The sequence below is a fragment of the Chanodichthys erythropterus genome, chromosome 4, assembly GCF_024489055.1.
Source record: "Chanodichthys erythropterus isolate Z2021 chromosome 4, ASM2448905v1, whole genome shotgun sequence".
Classification (NCBI taxonomy): domain Eukaryota; kingdom Metazoa; phylum Chordata; class Actinopteri; order Cypriniformes; family Xenocyprididae; genus Chanodichthys; species Chanodichthys erythropterus.
In genome coordinates this window covers 6,122,572-6,139,948 of record NC_090224.1, presented here as the reverse complement: position 1 = coordinate 6,139,948, position 17,377 = coordinate 6,122,572, and the positions used below count along the sequence as shown (strand labels likewise).

The window sequence follows — 17,377 nt, the reverse complement described above, 5'->3', positions numbered from 1 at the left end:
TTCAGATAATAACAAGGCTCCCAAACACTATACATATATGGTCACCTGATTCATGAGTTTGTCAAAGATTATTACAGAAAACATTTTCTTGAAAAAGGGCTCTTTTTGGTGCACTAAGAGTTTCAGTTGAAGCTGCTTTTTATTTCAATATCTACTGATTGACAGCTTTAACATCACAAACCTACTTAAGCAAATAAATAAATAAAAAGGAAAAGAAAAAAAGAACAACCAAGAGGTGATTGGTGAAGTGCATTAGAAACAAGCATTTCTGCAGGCGTTTTATTGCTGAGTAGAGGGTATGCACGTGATGTCACCGTCGACCGATACGACTGCGGTCACGCCCACTGAGTGGCAAAAGACTGAAGGGGCTCGCTCACCGGATACGAAGCTCAGCGCCTCGCCACATCTTTAAAATTCGAACGCATTGTTTGTGTGCGCACACTGGCGGCGACATTCGGCGCCTGTCCGCGACGCCCAGTTACGACTCAGAAAAAAAATAAAACAATGCGTTCGAATTTGAAAGACGTGTCGCGGCGCTGAGCTTCGCGTCCGGTGTGCGAGCCCCTTGAGCGGCAGCATTGGTTTTCAGCGTGAATGTCGTGAAAAACAAAACACATACAAAACAGGAAAGAGCTTTGTGATTTACTGTACAAATAACTTATACAAAACCTGAGATATATATTTAAAAACTACAGAAAGCAACGACTCCAGGCAGAGAAACGTGGATTGGCAGTTATCATTTTGTGTCAAATTGTTGGATTTTGAGGTAAAATCATACCGTATTGTGTTGACAACTGATCAATTATTTTCCATCTTCTGCATAGGCTAATTGGGTGTTTTTCAATAAACAACAACACTGACAAAAACTATACTGTAAAACTATGTTTTAGGGCTGGACAATATGAAGATATAACATTGATATAAGTGATTACCTATATTGTAGTTATATAAAATATTCACAGGCAGATTTGCTTTATGTATTTCCCCGCCGTCGAAATCAGGTAGGCCTACATATAAATGTCAGGAAACACGACTCCTGGCTGTATGTCATTATCCATGGATTAGGTTTATTTGACAAGTTGTAAGGAACACATTCAATTCCAACCTTTAGTGTAATCGTTTGTTTTACCTGCGTTTTCGCAGTTTCCCCTGTTAAATCCAGTCAAGCAACAAGTTCTTTTGCCACTCAGTCCAGCTGAGGGAGCGCGCTTTCGGCGGGAAAGTGACGTCGATGCATACCCTCTATGTAGTTATCAGATTATTCAGTCAGTGGATTAGAAAATAGGTGGTTATATTGACATTTCACTGTCAAATCTGAGTTGTCAGTCACAGAAATTAGTAACGTTACCTTAAAGTCCCCCTGCAGTAATTTTATCCCTTCAAACTCATCTTTGATCACCAAAATGACATATTAGAATGTTTTTCACCTTGAAAAGAAAAACATCTTCATGCCTTAAAATAGCTTGAATGTAACTCTACACCATTGCCTCATTTAGTATATGTGGTTCTGTGAATATCCAAAATTAGCTCCACCTCCACTCACACCAGTTCAGAGATCCACTCGTTGACGTGGTTGATTACAAGGTAGTTTGTGACGTCACAAACACCAGCGATTTTAAATGTGTTTTTGAGTCAATGGTGTTGACTTTGCACATGGTTTGTCTTAAAGCATATTAAAAACACCACATAGACATATAAACAACATTAAAAACTTGATTTTGACCATAGGGGGACTTTAAATGTATAAAAACTGAATAACTTTATACTGTAGTGTCTGTGTTACTAATTTTTCATGATACTATTATTATTTACATTATGGCAATAACAAGTAACATGAACACTTTAGTATAAAGTGTGACCAAACTGAAAAGAGTGCAGGAGAAAGAATAAAGAAGAAAAAAAAAAAACAAGAAAATTACTTGTATAAAATGGTTTGTTAATGCATCGTGATTTATTCTCAGAAACCGAGAGCTATTTATCAATACAAATCACTGATCTATTTTTAATGTTAATATGTAAATTTAACTCAAAAGGGGGGAAAATGCTCAGTGATTAGTGGTGACATTAGGCATCTTTTTTTTTTTTTGTGCAAAGACATTTACTTACTGGTTGGCTGATATCACAAAATTTTAAATCCTATTTTTCTGTTTTAAAGTGCTGTAATTTATGGCGATGTTCGAGCCAAATTTCAACATTGTGAAGGACAATGACGGCCTTATATTACGATGTAAACTACATTGTCACATTTTGCTGCAAATCTGTGAATGTGTTTGGTCATAGTCCAGTAGACTTGTACATTGCATTTATCAGCTATTATTTCATACTTGAATGTTATGATTTGTACAGTACAAGTTTTGATTTTGAAAGACCTAAATGTGAAATGTTAATTTGGCTCAGTTAATTATAGAGTTAAAAAATATATTAAATGAAAAGATGTGTCTTTATTTTCAGCATTAGCAAACTGTACATAGATAAATAGGCATAAACATTGTAATCATAATTAATGGTTTTGTCATATTGTCATAACACAAATTAACATAGACGACGGTAATAAAAAGCACGCGTCTCTCATAGAGCTACATCAGTGACTGTTTTACATTTCTGGACAAGAAAAAAAAAGTGAACATGCCATAAAATAAAAATACATTTGAATTGCCATGCAAAATCTTAATTAAATAATATTGAAAATAATTTTTCTACAGTTTTAAATAATAAAAAAATAAAAAATAAAACTTTCCTTAGCTTAAGCAAATAATTTTGGCCATTTTCATGGACGGTATAAGTGCAGTACCTTATGCTTATGTCAGTGCTATTAAATACATAATTATATATGATTTTTCTTCTGTTTCCTTGGGACAGAAGAGGTTCACCAGTTTGGCTGTCCAACACTGGTCTACATTGCAATGAGTTCAATAGTACACAGTTTAGTGAAAAATGAAATTAGCAGCAGTAACTGTCCAGGAACAGGAACAGGAACAATCAGCTTTGGCTAACACTAGTCCATTCTGTGTCCTGCAGTGTAATATGAAACATATGAAGGCATTAGTAAAGTCTCATACAGGTGGTGGGCCGTTGGTGTAGCGGAGCATGGGATGAAAAGATCGGGCGAAATTGTTCGCATGGGCACAACTGTAATCCTGCTCAGTCATGGGCACCAGACAGGTCAGGCCCACTATGAGCAGCAGTAGGAGCTGCAGCGGCAGAGCCGCCCGGAGCACTCGCAGCAGAAAGGGCTGGCAGCGAGCCACAGCAGCGCCACCTTGTGACCCGGAGGAACCAGAGCGAGACGAAGCGCAGCCAGAACCGCTGGGCAACCTGCAAAACATCATACCAATAGATTATCATTTATTAGTCCATTCTAATGACAAACACGGAAATGTCTAGAACTTGAAGACAGAACTTCTACTATTCAGTTTATCAGTTTATCACTCATGAAAAGGTGATTCCTTTTTAAAAAGTAACCTTAAAAGGTTAGTTCACCCAAAAATGAAAATTCTGTCATTAATTACTCACCCTCATGTCGTTCAACACCTGCAAGACCTTCGTTCATCTTCAGAACACAAACTAAGATATTTTTGATGAAATCCGATGGCTCAGTAAGGCCTGCATTGACTGCAAGATATTTAACACTTTCAATGCTCAGAAAGCTACTAAAGACAGTTCATGTGAATACAGTGGTTCAACCTTATTGTTATGAAGCAAGAATACTTTTGGTGTGCCAAAAAAAAAAAAAAAATAGCAACTTTATTCAACAATATCTAGTGAAGGGCGATTACAAAACACTGCTTCATGAAGCGTCAAAGCTTTACGAATCTTTTGTTTCGAATCTGGTTTGGAGCATGAAATTCACATGATTTCAGTAAATGAGGCTTCGCTATGTCATAAGTGTTTCGAAATTTCAATGGTTCACCACACGCTCCAAATCACTAATTCGAAACAAGATTAGTAAAGCTTCGAAGCTTCATGAAGGAGTGTTTTGAAATCTTCCATCACTATATTGTTGAATAAAATCATTATTTTGTTTTTTTGGTGCACAAAAAGCATTCTCATTGCTTCATAACATTAAAGGTGCCCTAGAACCAGTTTTTACAAGATGTAATATAAGTCTAAGGTGTCCCCTGAATGTGTCTGTGAAGTTTCAGCTCAAAATACCCCATAGATTTTTTTAATTCATTTTTTTAACTGCCTATTTTGGGGCATCATTAACTATGCACCGATTCAGCGTGTGGCTCCTTTAAATCACACGCTCCCTGCCCCCTCGAGCTCTCGACTATAATACAGTTCATTTACAAAGTTCACACAGCTAATATAACCCTCAAATGGATCTTTACAAAATGTTCTGCATGCGTCGGTTCATGTGAGTATAGTATTTATTTGGATGTTTACATTTGATTCTGAACGAGTTTGAGGCTGTGCTTCGTGGCTAAAGCTAACATTACACACTGTTGGAGAGATTTATAAAGAATGAAGTTGTGTTTATGCATTATACAGACTGCAAGTGTTTAAAAATGAAAATAGCAATGACTCTCTTGTCTCTGTAAATACAGTAAGAAACGATGGTAACTTTAACCACATTTAACAGTACATTAGCAACATGCTAACGAAACATTTAGAAAGACAATTTACAAATATCACTAAAAATATCATGATATCATGGATCATGTCAGTTATTATTGCTCCATTTCGCTGTTGTCCTTGCTTGCTAACCTAAGTCTGATGATTCAGCTGTGCACATCCAGACGTTAATACTGGCTGCCCTTGTCTAATGCCTTGAACATGAGCTGGCATATGCAAATATTGGGGGCGTACACCCTGACTGTTACGTAACAGTCGGTGTTATGTTGAGATTCGCCTGTTCTTTGAAGGTCTTTTAAACAAATGAGTTTTACATAAGAAGGAGGAAACAATGGAGTTTGAGACTCAATGTATGTCATTTCCATGTACTGAACTCTTGTTATTCAACTATGCCAAGGTAAATTCAATTTATGATTCTAGGGCACCTTTAAGATAATAACCACTGTAGTCACATGAACTGTTTTAAATATGTCTTTTGTACCTTTCAGGGCATTGAAAGTGTAAATTATGCTTGCTGGCATTGCAGGCCTCACTGAGCCAGATTTTATCAAAAATATCTTGATTTGTGTTCTAAAGATGAACAAACATCTTACGGGTGTAGAATTACATGAGGATGAGTACTTAATGACAGAATTTTAATTTTTGGGTGAACTAATCTTTTAAATCTTTGTTATTGTTAACCATCTTAATTCAAGCAAAGAGTTTTTTAGCATCTGTCGCTGTTTTTCTTTTTGCATATAATCATAAATGAAGTCACTTGCTGACAGTCTGCACACATTAAATCTCCAGATCATTTGTTCTCGGACAGATATCACTTCCCATATTTTTGTTAACATCAAAGACACTTCCATATTTTATAATACTTCATTAATGTATTTCATTAAGAAGTCACAAAAAACATGATATAATGCTTAACAATTCAGTAAGTTATGTGCACTCAAATATGAAAATATACGAACTGAGGTGTCATGGCATTTCTATCAATTTGAATGTAAATTAAAAAAATACTTTGTTAAGCATTACATACATGTCATGTTTGTTAATGTTGTTAATGAAAGTTATTATTAAGTTTTACACAATATGGTTGCCTTTATGTATTTTTCTCTGATATAAGGCAGAGATGAGTGTGAGCGCATCACAAAAATAAAACTGCAAAAAACAATGAAAGCAACAAAAAAAAGGTACATGGTTTGGAAAATGACTGATACATTTCAATATTTTCACATGGCATCAAGAATGGAGAAAGATGATGGACCCATTAAGATACTGAACATAGATTCTTAATGGTTTTTATGTTTTTAAGGACACAAAGTTACATTGTCAGACTCAATATTATGTTCTTGGGGAAAAACACATAAGATTACTAAGAATCCTTGACTTGGAACCAAAACAAATTCATTTCTTAGAACTGAACAACCCATGTGGACTCCCACCGCAGAGGATATGGCCTCTGATCTGAATGGTTCTGATGGTATGGATCTGGGATCTGGATCTGGAATGAGTTCCATCATCCCCCCTGCATTCTAAAGCCAAGAGACGGGTACCTGTGACGTGGAAGCCTGGCTGAGGATCCTGGTTCTGACACACTACATTTGCCTCGTAGCTGTTGTGCAATGAGCAAAAGGGAGGGAGGGGTAAAAGAAAGAAAGAATGTTTCAGTCCCAGCAAATAAAGACAAAGCTCATGGTGACAAGCAGAGACATATAGCCAGGCCATCAGTATAATCACAAACCAGTAACAACAAAACAAAAAGGCGGCAGCAAAATAGGTGGCAATGACAAAAAAAATCTTGCAAGGTGCAAGAAACCTGGCTTTCCACACAGACACCTTCAAACTAATTGATTTGTTTCAAAGCCTGTCTGAAAGGTAAAGCCAGTGTTTCTTGTATAAATTTCTTCCAGAGCCACAAATAAACATCTTTTACAGGGGGATGAGGAAGTGAGCAAATATCCCAGGGGATTTTGTCAATGAGAAATATCAAACTGAAACCAACGTAGTGAAAACTTTCCCCTGATATAAGCTCAACCACCTCACTTCAGCAGGACAGTGACCTACAGGGAATGCAAAATAATATCAAAAAAGGGAGAGGAGATGCATTACCGATTGTCGTTTAGTAGAAACGCTGACATCTGAAACAGGACTGACTGATCCAGAAGTATCTGCGTCATCCGTAACAGACCAGAGGGACGCATCCTGTGAGTTGGGTGAAGATCTGAGTTTTAGCTTTGAAATGGAGATAGTCTGATATTATGGACAGTGCTGATGGAAAATGAGCTATTAAAGAGATGAATAAGCAATGAATGTGCTTTAAGACTGACCTGTCTGTTCCCAGAAGCCTGGAGCTCTTTATCTAGCAGCTCTAGGTCTGTGTCGACAGCCTTCAGGAGCAGTTGCAGACGGTTCCCGATGACGTGCACCCTCTCTTGGGCCTCCAGACACTCGCTGCCATGTGCCTGCACCAGCAGCTGCCCTGAAAGCTCCTGCAGACTGTCCACCTTCTGCTCAGTCTCCGTCAGTTCCCGCTGGATTTGCTGCAGACAAATATGTATCAATGTAGTTTAGCTTGGTAAATTTAAGAATGTTTGGACTATGGATGAATTTTCATAATGTGATGCTGAAAAACATACTTTAAAGTACAATAGATGGCCATACTATTTTCAACATACTATCTCGTGGGGTGGTCTATTCTTAATCTTTATTCTGCATTCAGTCTTGGGTGGATAGTAGGCAAATTTGTATGTCCATCCATAGCAAAAAGCAGTGACTTGTTCAGAGGTACCTTTAGCGCTCTGTAATGAGCTCGCAGTGTATGGCGATCTAGCCCTGATGCGATTGGGATAATCTCATTCCTCCGGCGGTCAATGTTTTCCAGCCAGAGAAGAAGACCATGACTCAGCTCATGGAACTCCTGTAGAGAAGAAAAAAGTTTGAGTGACAGTATCTGCCCATGTGTGTGCGTGATTTTAATGTCCATTACCGTTAAAAAGTTGGAGGGTGGTATGATTTTTTTATGTTTTTGATCAAAAACGCATTAAAACAGTAATATTGTGAAATATTATTACAATTTAAAATAACTGTTTTCTATTTGAATATATTTTAAAATGTCATTTATTCCGGTGATGGGAAAGCTGAATTTTCAGCAGTCATTAATCCAGTCTTCAGTGTCATATGATCCTTCAGAAATCATTCTAATGTGCTGATTTGGTGCTCAAGAAACTTTTCTTAATTATTATGAATGTTAAAAAACAGTTGTGCTGCTTAATATTTTTGTGGAAACTGATATATTATTTTTCAGGATTTGATGAATAGAAAGTTCAAACAAATTACATTTATTTGAAAAATAAATCTTTTGTAACATTATAAATGTCTTTACTGTCATTTTTCACCAATTTAAAGCATCCTTGCTGAATAAAAGTATTACTTTCTAAAAAAATAAAATAAAATAAAAATCTTACTGACCTCAAACATTTGATGGGTAATGTACATGCAGGTGCTGTCTATGTATGTACCTGACACTGCATCAGAGCATCTTGGAGTGCTGTTCTCCAATCCTTAAGTGATTTTCCCAGTCGATCCCAGCGTGAGTTCATCTCCTTAAGTTTCGCTTTCAGTTCCTGGCTCTCCTCTGAGTCTGTCTGGAGGAGTGCAACACTATTTAGGTTGATGGACAGTACTTTGGACTTATGGGAATCCATGGCCTTCTGTAACTCCTGTTGAGACAAAAACAAAGTGTTTGTGTTAGAAAGTTTGTGTGTGTTGGTTTTTGAGAATGCATTGTGATGTGTATTTAAGTCTTATTTTGGTTAATCAGGTATTCCATGGTTTATTTCAGTTGTTAAATTGCTCTGAAAGTAAGGTCCAATTACAGTCTTTGGACTGTATACACGTTTTAGTTTGTGTTCAACTAAAAATAAACTGGTGAAATCAGATGCTCCAAGATTTTAACAGACTCTGTATGTGGGTCAGCGGGATGCTGTGGATTTCCTCTGGTTTATTTCTGTTGCTGACATCCTGCCTAATTTGAAATGTCAATGTGTGTGTGTGAGCAAGACTTGTTTTACAGTGTAGACATATGAGTAACCCACATATGGAGCTGTCAGTGACAAATGTATCTGTTTACAGCTCGGGCATGACTAACTATTATATTTACAGTAATACCAAATACTTAATTTGTACTTTCAGCAACAAAGTATAGAAATCATTCTTTTTCAATGAGATTTAGAGCAAATGCTTATAATGCAAAGTGGGCCTGCCCTGTGACCAAATCAGCATATTAGAATGATTTCTGAAGGATCATGTGACACTGAAGACTGGAGTAATGAGCTTTGCCATCAAATGAGTAAATATAATTTTGAACTATGTTCAAATAGAAAAAAAGGTATTTTAAATTATAATAATATTTCACAGTATTATTGTTTTTAGTGTATTTTTGAACAAATATATGCAGCCGAGGTGAGCATTAGAGACTTCTTTGAAAAACATTACAAAATCTTAATCTTGTACAGAAACTCATTTCACCTTGCATATTGTTAATTCTGATTCCTTGCCAAATTAGAAGACATTATTTTTAGCAGCAACCCCCATACAGCAACATAGTGTGGCCCATATCTCGCCCACATCTGGTACATGTGGATTACACGTGGACCAGTTGGGGGCCAGATCTGGGCCGACAATATGTTGCTGTCAGGGACAGAGCTGGTAAGTCACGATGCCAATTTGTAGAGCATTCACCATTCACCCTATTTTAGAATAGGGGTTCTCAATTTTTGTTATAGAACGGAAAAGGCTCTCAAAGTAGCGTTATCCACAGACTCTTAAATAAAAAAAAAAATGCTTTTTTTTTTTTTTTTTTTTTTAAACCCATTTTCTATTCTAGAGGGAACCTGTGGCAAAATAGCATTTGGTGAACAGTCTGATTAGGCATGTAACAAGGTTATGTGACAATAAAATTTTGGCTATGTTGAAATGTTTATCATCCATGGTTCGAATATTTTATTTCTTATCTAGATTTTAAGACTACAAACAGAATAGCTCTGTAAATCTTGTTTGTGATGATTTTCAAAAGCTATGGTCAATTGTGCAGCACACCAACAGCATTAGGAAGGAGCACTTACTAAACATGTAGAAAGCACAAATGTTCTTGTAAGCCAACACATACCTTGAGTTTTCTAATTCTCTGCTCAATAGTGTGTATATCTGCACTGAGGTCTTTCCCCCTTAGCTCTGCTAACTCGGCCTCGGCCTGGCCGAGCCACACCTCCATGGTGTCGAGGTCAGAAGTCATCTGTTGCCATAGCACCAGGTCTTCTCTCTGCTTGTGATCTGAATCAGCAGACTGGGCCTGGATCAGCTCCCAGCGCTCAATGACACCTGAAATGCGACAATTATCACAATACCATCAAATTTAAACATAATTGTGTACTCAGCAACCTCAGCGTCTCTGTGCTGGACTAACCTGTGCTCTGTGTCTCAGTGTTATCAGGGTTGCTCAGGCCTGACAGATTGTCCTCTTCCTCCTCTAGCTCCCCTTCAACCCTCTTGACCGCATTCAGACTGCCACGGCAATCATCCATTAGCCGCATCTGTGCAGAAAAAAGAAACAAATCAAACGTTTATTAACTTTGCCTCATTCAATGGCCACATACTGCCATTACAGACTAAACTGACTGAGCAGACACATCGAATCTGTACTTACATAGCCCATGTAAGAGGTGTCGTGGCCACCCATAGTGCCATCTGTCTGCTGGACGCTGTAACGGCTGGTGTCCAGCATGTTGTCTAATAATCGAACTGCTTCGCCTGCAGGAGTTAATGTATTGATTAACATGGGATGTCACATGACCACCTTAAAAAAATAAGGATCATTCTGTGATCACATTGTGAATGTATTAGGAGTTTTGTAAGCTTTAAAACATGTTAAGTATTATTCATGTTATTCGCTGAATATGGAATATGAATATTATACAGATAACTTTCTTGTTCTATATTTAACATAACATTAGTTATAACAATAAAAAAATGAAAAAAACATGCAGGAAGGTATGGGCATTTGTAAAACTTATCCATGCAAGTGATTCCAAATATAGGGCAACATGACCTAAGATCTGCTTTACAGATGTGACATCACCTCAGTTTTTTTTTTTTTTTTTTTTTTTTAAAGAAACAAATACTTTTATTCAGCAAGGATGCATTAAATTGATCAGAAGTGACAGTAAAGATATTTTTTATGTTACAAAAGCTTTCTATTTCAAATATATGCTGTTCTTCTGAACTTTCTATTTATCAAAAAACATGAAAAAAGTATTACGGTTTCCACAAAGATATTAAGCAGCAGAACGGTTTTCATCACTAATAATACTAAATGTTTCTTGAACACCAAATCAGCATATTGGAATGATTTCTGAAGGATCATGTGACAGTGAAGACTGGAGTAATGATGCAGAAAATTCAGCTTTGCTAACACATAAATAAATTACATTTTAAATGTGCTAAAAGAGAAAAATAATTGCCAATCATTTTATTTTACTTTTATGGACTCTATTTGTCTTTTATTCAGATTCATTGCTTTTTCTTTCATTCTCATCTCAATATACTGTACAACAGATGCAGTAGCCTTGCGATTTATTAAACTATAAATTATTTCCACTTTACTACATTTCAAATCTCTTGGAGTTTCTCTCATCAAATTCTCAACTCTCTCTTTTGGTTTATTTTCAAGGAGGTGCTTTAAAACCGTATTTTCTCCCTTTCCTTCAGATCTAATGCCTATTAGCATCCTTTGCTTTGAGAAAGCTTTTAAAGTTGGGAAATGCAACACACCAGATGTCTCAGAATGTTTGACGTGCCCTTTTTTAAAATCATGCAATAATGTAGTTCATGCAATATATTTGATAAGGACACTTCAGCATGCAGCATAGTTTAATTAAGCATTAATTTAGCATGCCGCAACTTATTGCCTACCAGAGGAGGACCTCAATGTGTTTTCTGTTATTTTTATATAAGCCTCAGGGCTCTCAGGAATCACTACATCTGTAGAAAAAGAGATACACAACAAGATATACCAACAGTTTATAGAGAAGACCTGTTCAGGGTGGTGGACACTCAGTTGGAGCATTTTCTCATGAACATCCAAGTCAAGCACACTCACTTGTAAGTGCTGCAGTGGCCATAGACAGTAACTCCTCATCCTCATCTTTTTGTCTACCCCGTTCTGCAGACATGGTATGTCCCATGGGGTCCAGGTCATAGTCATGGTCCCATTCTAGAGGGATAGAGTCTACGCTGGCAGGGGTGTCCCGGCCAGAGCCATTTGTGCAAGCAGGAACAGTGGCAGCTGAAGGTGGTCTGCTAGATGTCTGGGCATCATCCTCACTCCACTGAAGGTCTGAGAGGTCACCTGACTCCAATTCACGATCTGAGCCTTCACACTCATCATCGGTTAGCTGCAAACAAGAGGTAGCAAGAAAGTGAGAGCCACCTTTACTCATGCAAAGCAAAATTCACTGTATGAATTAAATATACACTGATCCTTATAAAAGATACAAAAGTTATTCAGTCAAGAGCAGTGAGTGATTTTCTCTTTGTCTTTTGTTGTTTGATTAACATTAAAGACACAGACAACAGCAGGTTTATTAGGCTGCTGTCACTTTAAGACTGAATGCGCAGATGTAGTAAACGGACACACTGGTTTTCACCCCAAATGTTTACGTTCACTTAAGATATAGCTGACTGTGTTTACATGAATACTCCATATATATTGTCATATCGCTCAGCCCCTGTGTAGATGTCTCACCGGCAGGCGTGTGAGTTTCCTGTAGTAGCGCTCCACCCGACCAAACACCTCCCTACAGTATCTCTGCAGCTCATCCAGCTCTTCCTCTATGACAGCAGCATCCAGAGGCTCACTCTTCTCCATCAGCACCTCCCCCTGGCCAAACACACTCTCCATCTTGCCCATGTTCAGACTGATCTCCTGCTGGAATGCCTGGGACAAGAAATCACAAGTGAAGTGATAAGAATTTTAAATACAATTTTAAGTAAATGTTCTACAGAACTAGTAAAAAGAATTTTGTGTCAGAGTTGTCTAAAATACAGCTCTGGAAAAAATTAAGACCACTTAACATTTATTTCTGAACTTGGAGTGGTCTCTTAATTTTTTCCAGAGCTGTATATATCATGCATGTTAGTGAATTGACAATGTATAAAAAAAATTTTTGGGCACACAACCCTCACCTTTAGTTGTCGGATCTTGGCCTGAACGTCACACTCAGAGAAATGCTCGATGTTGGTGAGCTGCAGGTCCATCTCAGTTAGCCATACCAGAATACCATCTCTGGCTGTCTCAAACTCCTCTCGCTGACCAATGAAATGCTGCAGGACAAAAGAGGGACAAGTCAATGACTCACACTGTTCCTCTGTGAGGTTAGGTTCTGCATCAATAGTGATTGTTACAGAGGTTCTAAATTAAAAGTATCTACAAGGTAAGATTTTTTTTTTTTTTAATGTTTTTGAAAGTAGTCTCATGCTCACAAAGGCTGCATTTATTTGATAAAAAATACTGTAAAAACAGTAACATCATTAAAATTTAAAATAACTTTTCTATTTTAATATATTTTTTAAAATGTCATTTATTTCTGTGATGGCAAAGCATAATTATTGCAGTCTTCAATGTCACTTTCCTTCAGAAATCATTCTAATGCTGATTTGATGCTCAAAAAACATTTCATATTATTATCAGAGTTTAAAACAGCTGCTGCTAAATATTTTTGTGGAAACTGTGATTCATGTTTTTTTTTTTTTTTAAGGATTCTTTAATGGATAGAACAGCATTTATTTGAAATAGAAATCACTTTTGATCAAATTAATGCATCCTTGCTGAATAAAAGTATCAGTTTACTCAACTTACTGACCCCAAATTTTTAAACAGTAGTGTATATAAAGTATAACTGGTAATACATCACCTTAAGTCTGCGCAAGATGGCTGCTACTCTCCTCTGTAGTATATCCCAGCGTCGGTTCCCATCATGCACCATTTGTCGTAGATGGCAGGACGAGTCTGTGCGGTTCTCGCGTGCCAGCCTTCGATATTGCTTATTGATCAGCTCCAGCTGGGTCAGACACTCCTGCACCTGTCTCTGAAATGCCTGTGATATAATAGCAATGTAAGTAAGATCAGCTGGAAGTATCTCGTGCAAATAAAACTCACCAGCTACATCTTGTTTAAGTTTGAATGATGTGAAGCATTTTTAAATGAAATCATGGTTTTAGCATTTGTTTCAGTCTTCAATGACAACTTTCAAATGTTAAAAGACTAAAGGTTAAAGTGGACAGGACTGTAGCCATTGGATGCCAGCAGTGAGACACGTACTGGAGTGACCCCACTGACCCAGTCTCTGGAAAGCGAACGAGTCATCAGAGGACAGGCTGGTGACAGATACTTGATATCTCAGTCATTTCCTTCTGGTATTGAGAATCAAAACCGGCAAGCTTCGGGTTACCAGTCTGACTCTCTAACCATTAGGCCATGACTGCTTTTGATTTCTCCAGAGATTTTCCAGAGAAACTTTGTGTTTGCTCACAAAACATTTGTGTTCTTTGTGAGCGATAGACAAATAATTGGCAAATAATTTTTCCTCCCATCTCAATTTTTTTCCTTCACCATGTCCCTATAGGGGCTCCATACCTTTCTCGGTTGTCCTCTAGACCAGGGGTTCCCATTTCCAGTCCTCGCACCTTCCTGCTCTACACATTTTGTATGTCTCTCTTATCTGACACGCTCAATAGAGGAAAGGATTCCATTTGACAATATGTGTGCACTACGAAGTGGACTTAAAAGGGTATTTAGTCATAAGGGAGATTCCAATCTGAATCAGGTGTGTTTGTATGCTGCTGTTCACAGGTGTAAAGTGCATAAGATGCGACAGTTACAAGTCAACTATCATGATTACGGTTAAATATGATAAAAAGACATATTACCAAATTACATTTATTTTCATATTAAACATCGCAACATACATTTATCATTCAGTTTAGGGCTTTATAATTTATTTAAATTTATAATTAATTAATAGTTACATGGATGTATTACACACATGCATATTAAATTAAAATATGGTATTTATATTATATTTATTTACAGAAGTATATTATGGCATCAAACCGTAAACTCCTCTAATATGCACAACATGAGTTTTGTCTGTGTTTGACATTGCAGATAACGATGTTGCGAATAAACACATATTTTCAAGTGAGATGAACTTCAACAGATATCCTGTGCTCAGGGAGTAGGGAGCAGTGAACACTTCGTAGGGAGCCTGTCAATTGGGACACACCCCAGTTCATGGAGTTCTCTTCTAATGAGCTGATGATCCGAGATCAAGTGTGTTAAATAAGAGAGACATACAAACTGTGCAGAGCTGGGAGGCGTGAGGACTGGCATTGGGAAACTCTGCTCTGACTTGATACCTCAACCCCAGTGAGTCTCTCTGTGGATCTCCTAGTACCTCAAATTTCTTGAGCTCCTCTTTAGCGATGGTGTACAGAACTCCAGAGGAGTTGGGCAGAGCTGCTGTCCTCTCTGACACTTTCAGCCACTCTTCAAAACGGGAGTAATCATCCAGAAACTTCTGCCACAACCTCCATGTCTCCTCAATCCTTCAGAAACACATACAGTAGGGTTCAAATGTCTACACAGTCCACACTAAAAATATACCTGCGAATATAACTGTACAATTTCATCCAAGGGGCTTACTAATAACACTTTTTTAGGCTGTTAAACAGTTCATCATGTGCTGAAGTCTTAAAAAAAAAAACAAAAAAAAAAAAAAAAAAAAACTTCTTATTCCTATCCTTTCACTTCCTCTAATCCCTCTCTATTGTAGCTTAGGATAATCTGAGCACTGCCCATAACTTGTATTATGAGCACTTCTTGTCTATTTGCCTCGTCATAACGACTCGCTTGTTGTATTCCTCACTTGTAAGTCGCTTTGGACAAAAGCGTCTGCCAAATGAATAAATGTAAATGTAAATGTAAGTCAACTCTGAAATAACCCTCATACAATGAGCCAATAGGCATCACATGCTCTCACAGCTATTCCTCTGGTGGTCTGGTTTAACTATCCTAAACAGCTCAGTTACAACTTTAGACTTTTTTACAGAATTCATTTTGATTGTACTGTGCTTCATTTTCATCACATGAAAATGGCATCACAGTCAGCATATATACTAACTACTGTTCAAAGTTTAGGTCTCCTATGGTGCAAGGTGCATTTATTTGCTCAGAAATACAGTAAAAACATACTATACAGTACAAACACACTCACTTGAGCCTCCTCTCCATTGCAACAGCACAGATGTTTCTCCAGCGGCGGTCCAGGCCGCGTGTGGCCTGCTGGATGGATTCACATTCAGTTTCTGTGGCACAGGCATCACAGTCGTGCAGTAGCACCTCACACAGGTTCAGCACTGATGCCACACCGGTGCTGTGCTTCTCGATGTCACGCTGCAGATCCTGCACAGAGATAGAAAATTTGTACTGAGCTTCTCAAGACATCATGATTATTTTGTCAGTTTCTATTTTATTTCAATTTATTAGGCAGAGAAGCTTGCAGTCATGCATTTCTCCATAAATATGTTTCATCTTGTTGCATCATCAGGTCCAAAAAAATAAAAAAGTACTTGCCTTTTTATAATCATATGATAATTTGTCTCTAATGCAGAAAGAGGATGACGTGTGCTGGCTGTTGCTGGGTAAAATGAGGATACGTAATAATGCTAAAACCGTAACTGGGTTAGATGAAGTCAAGTTAATTTTGTCTGAAGAGTTCTCACCGGGATTTTTAAACTCTCATTTCACTTGTAGTGATTTAACAGGTCTTTAAAATACACTAAGAAATGTTTGTGTGTCTTTTTTAAATTTATGTTTACTGACCTTTTATGACTAACTATATTGATAGACTGTTATGTGGCTGCCTGTGAATGAATGTCATTTCTCTGTGTGTGTGTGTGTGTGTGTGTGTTACCTGTTGCTGGTTGAGTTTTCTTTGGATCTCGTGTGAGTCACAGGTCTCATAGACAATGGGTCGTGAAAGTTCAGTCTCGACTTGAGCCAGCCAGGAGCGCAGACTGCTCATGTTCTTATCCAGCTGCTGGACGGCCACTAGTGTCTCCCTCAACTTCTTGACCCTACAGACCCCAGAAACAGATTGTATTAACATCAGATTCTGAGTCAGATGAAGCATAATCACAAACACATGAAAAAAGTACAATATGACACTATAAGCTATACTATAAGCCTTATAGTATAGCTTATATAAGCTATATGAACAAGGACTGTAAAGTGTGCAAACATATTTAATGTTTAGTCAAGGTAACTTGAGATAAGCTCTCAAGTTACCTGTCAAAGAATCATTAAATATGGGGTGTATACAATTTATTTTCATGAATGTTTTTCTGAATAGTCATATTTTGATCGGAAATACTTCTTTCTATAAAACATAGCATTTTAATTTTAACAGTAAGCCCCAAATAAACATTTTTGTTTATATATATATATATATATATATATATATATATATAAAGTCAATATAAATTGAAATAAAAAATAATAAATACAAATAAAATAAATTATTATGATTATTTAATAATAATAATAATAATACATATTTAGTTGTTATTATAGTAGTTTGATGACTTTATTTTTGTCAAATTTTATCTGAATATCAGTTATTGGACATGTAAATAAAAATGTATATCATATTATTCAGGAAAAAAATATTGGTAATTTCTAACTTTCATCACAGCA

The 17,377-nt window shown here is 37.1% G+C and overlaps 1 protein-coding gene across 1 annotated transcript in view; it reads right to left on the bottom strand.

Annotated features, from left to right (window-relative positions):
• Positions 1 to 3,053: 3,053 nt before the first annotated feature.
• The window catches only part of syne1a (spectrin repeat containing, nuclear envelope 1a), a 166,535-nt gene continuing 152,211 nt past the window's right edge, over positions 3,054 to 17,377 (bottom strand). Inside the window, exons 129-145 of the mRNA XM_067383839.1 lie at positions 16,596 to 16,758; positions 15,897 to 16,084; positions 15,078 to 15,228; positions 13,536 to 13,718; positions 12,808 to 12,945; positions 12,368 to 12,559; positions 11,723 to 12,017; positions 11,536 to 11,604; positions 10,271 to 10,374; positions 10,031 to 10,157; positions 9,734 to 9,945; positions 8,085 to 8,285; positions 7,355 to 7,483; positions 6,894 to 7,106; positions 6,676 to 6,768; positions 6,120 to 6,178; positions 3,054 to 3,315 (exon numbers count right to left, since the gene is read on the bottom strand). Coding sequence (XP_067239940.1) covers positions 3,054 to 3,315; positions 6,120 to 6,178; positions 6,676 to 6,768; positions 6,894 to 7,106; positions 7,355 to 7,483; positions 8,085 to 8,285; positions 9,734 to 9,945; positions 10,031 to 10,157; positions 10,271 to 10,374; positions 11,536 to 11,604; positions 11,723 to 12,017; positions 12,368 to 12,559; positions 12,808 to 12,945; positions 13,536 to 13,718; positions 15,078 to 15,228; positions 15,897 to 16,084; positions 16,596 to 16,758 — 2,779 coding nt within the window. The remainder of the gene's footprint in view (positions 3,316 to 6,119; positions 6,179 to 6,675; positions 6,769 to 6,893; positions 7,107 to 7,354; positions 7,484 to 8,084; positions 8,286 to 9,733; positions 9,946 to 10,030; positions 10,158 to 10,270; positions 10,375 to 11,535; positions 11,605 to 11,722; positions 12,018 to 12,367; positions 12,560 to 12,807; positions 12,946 to 13,535; positions 13,719 to 15,077; positions 15,229 to 15,896; positions 16,085 to 16,595; positions 16,759 to 17,377) is intronic.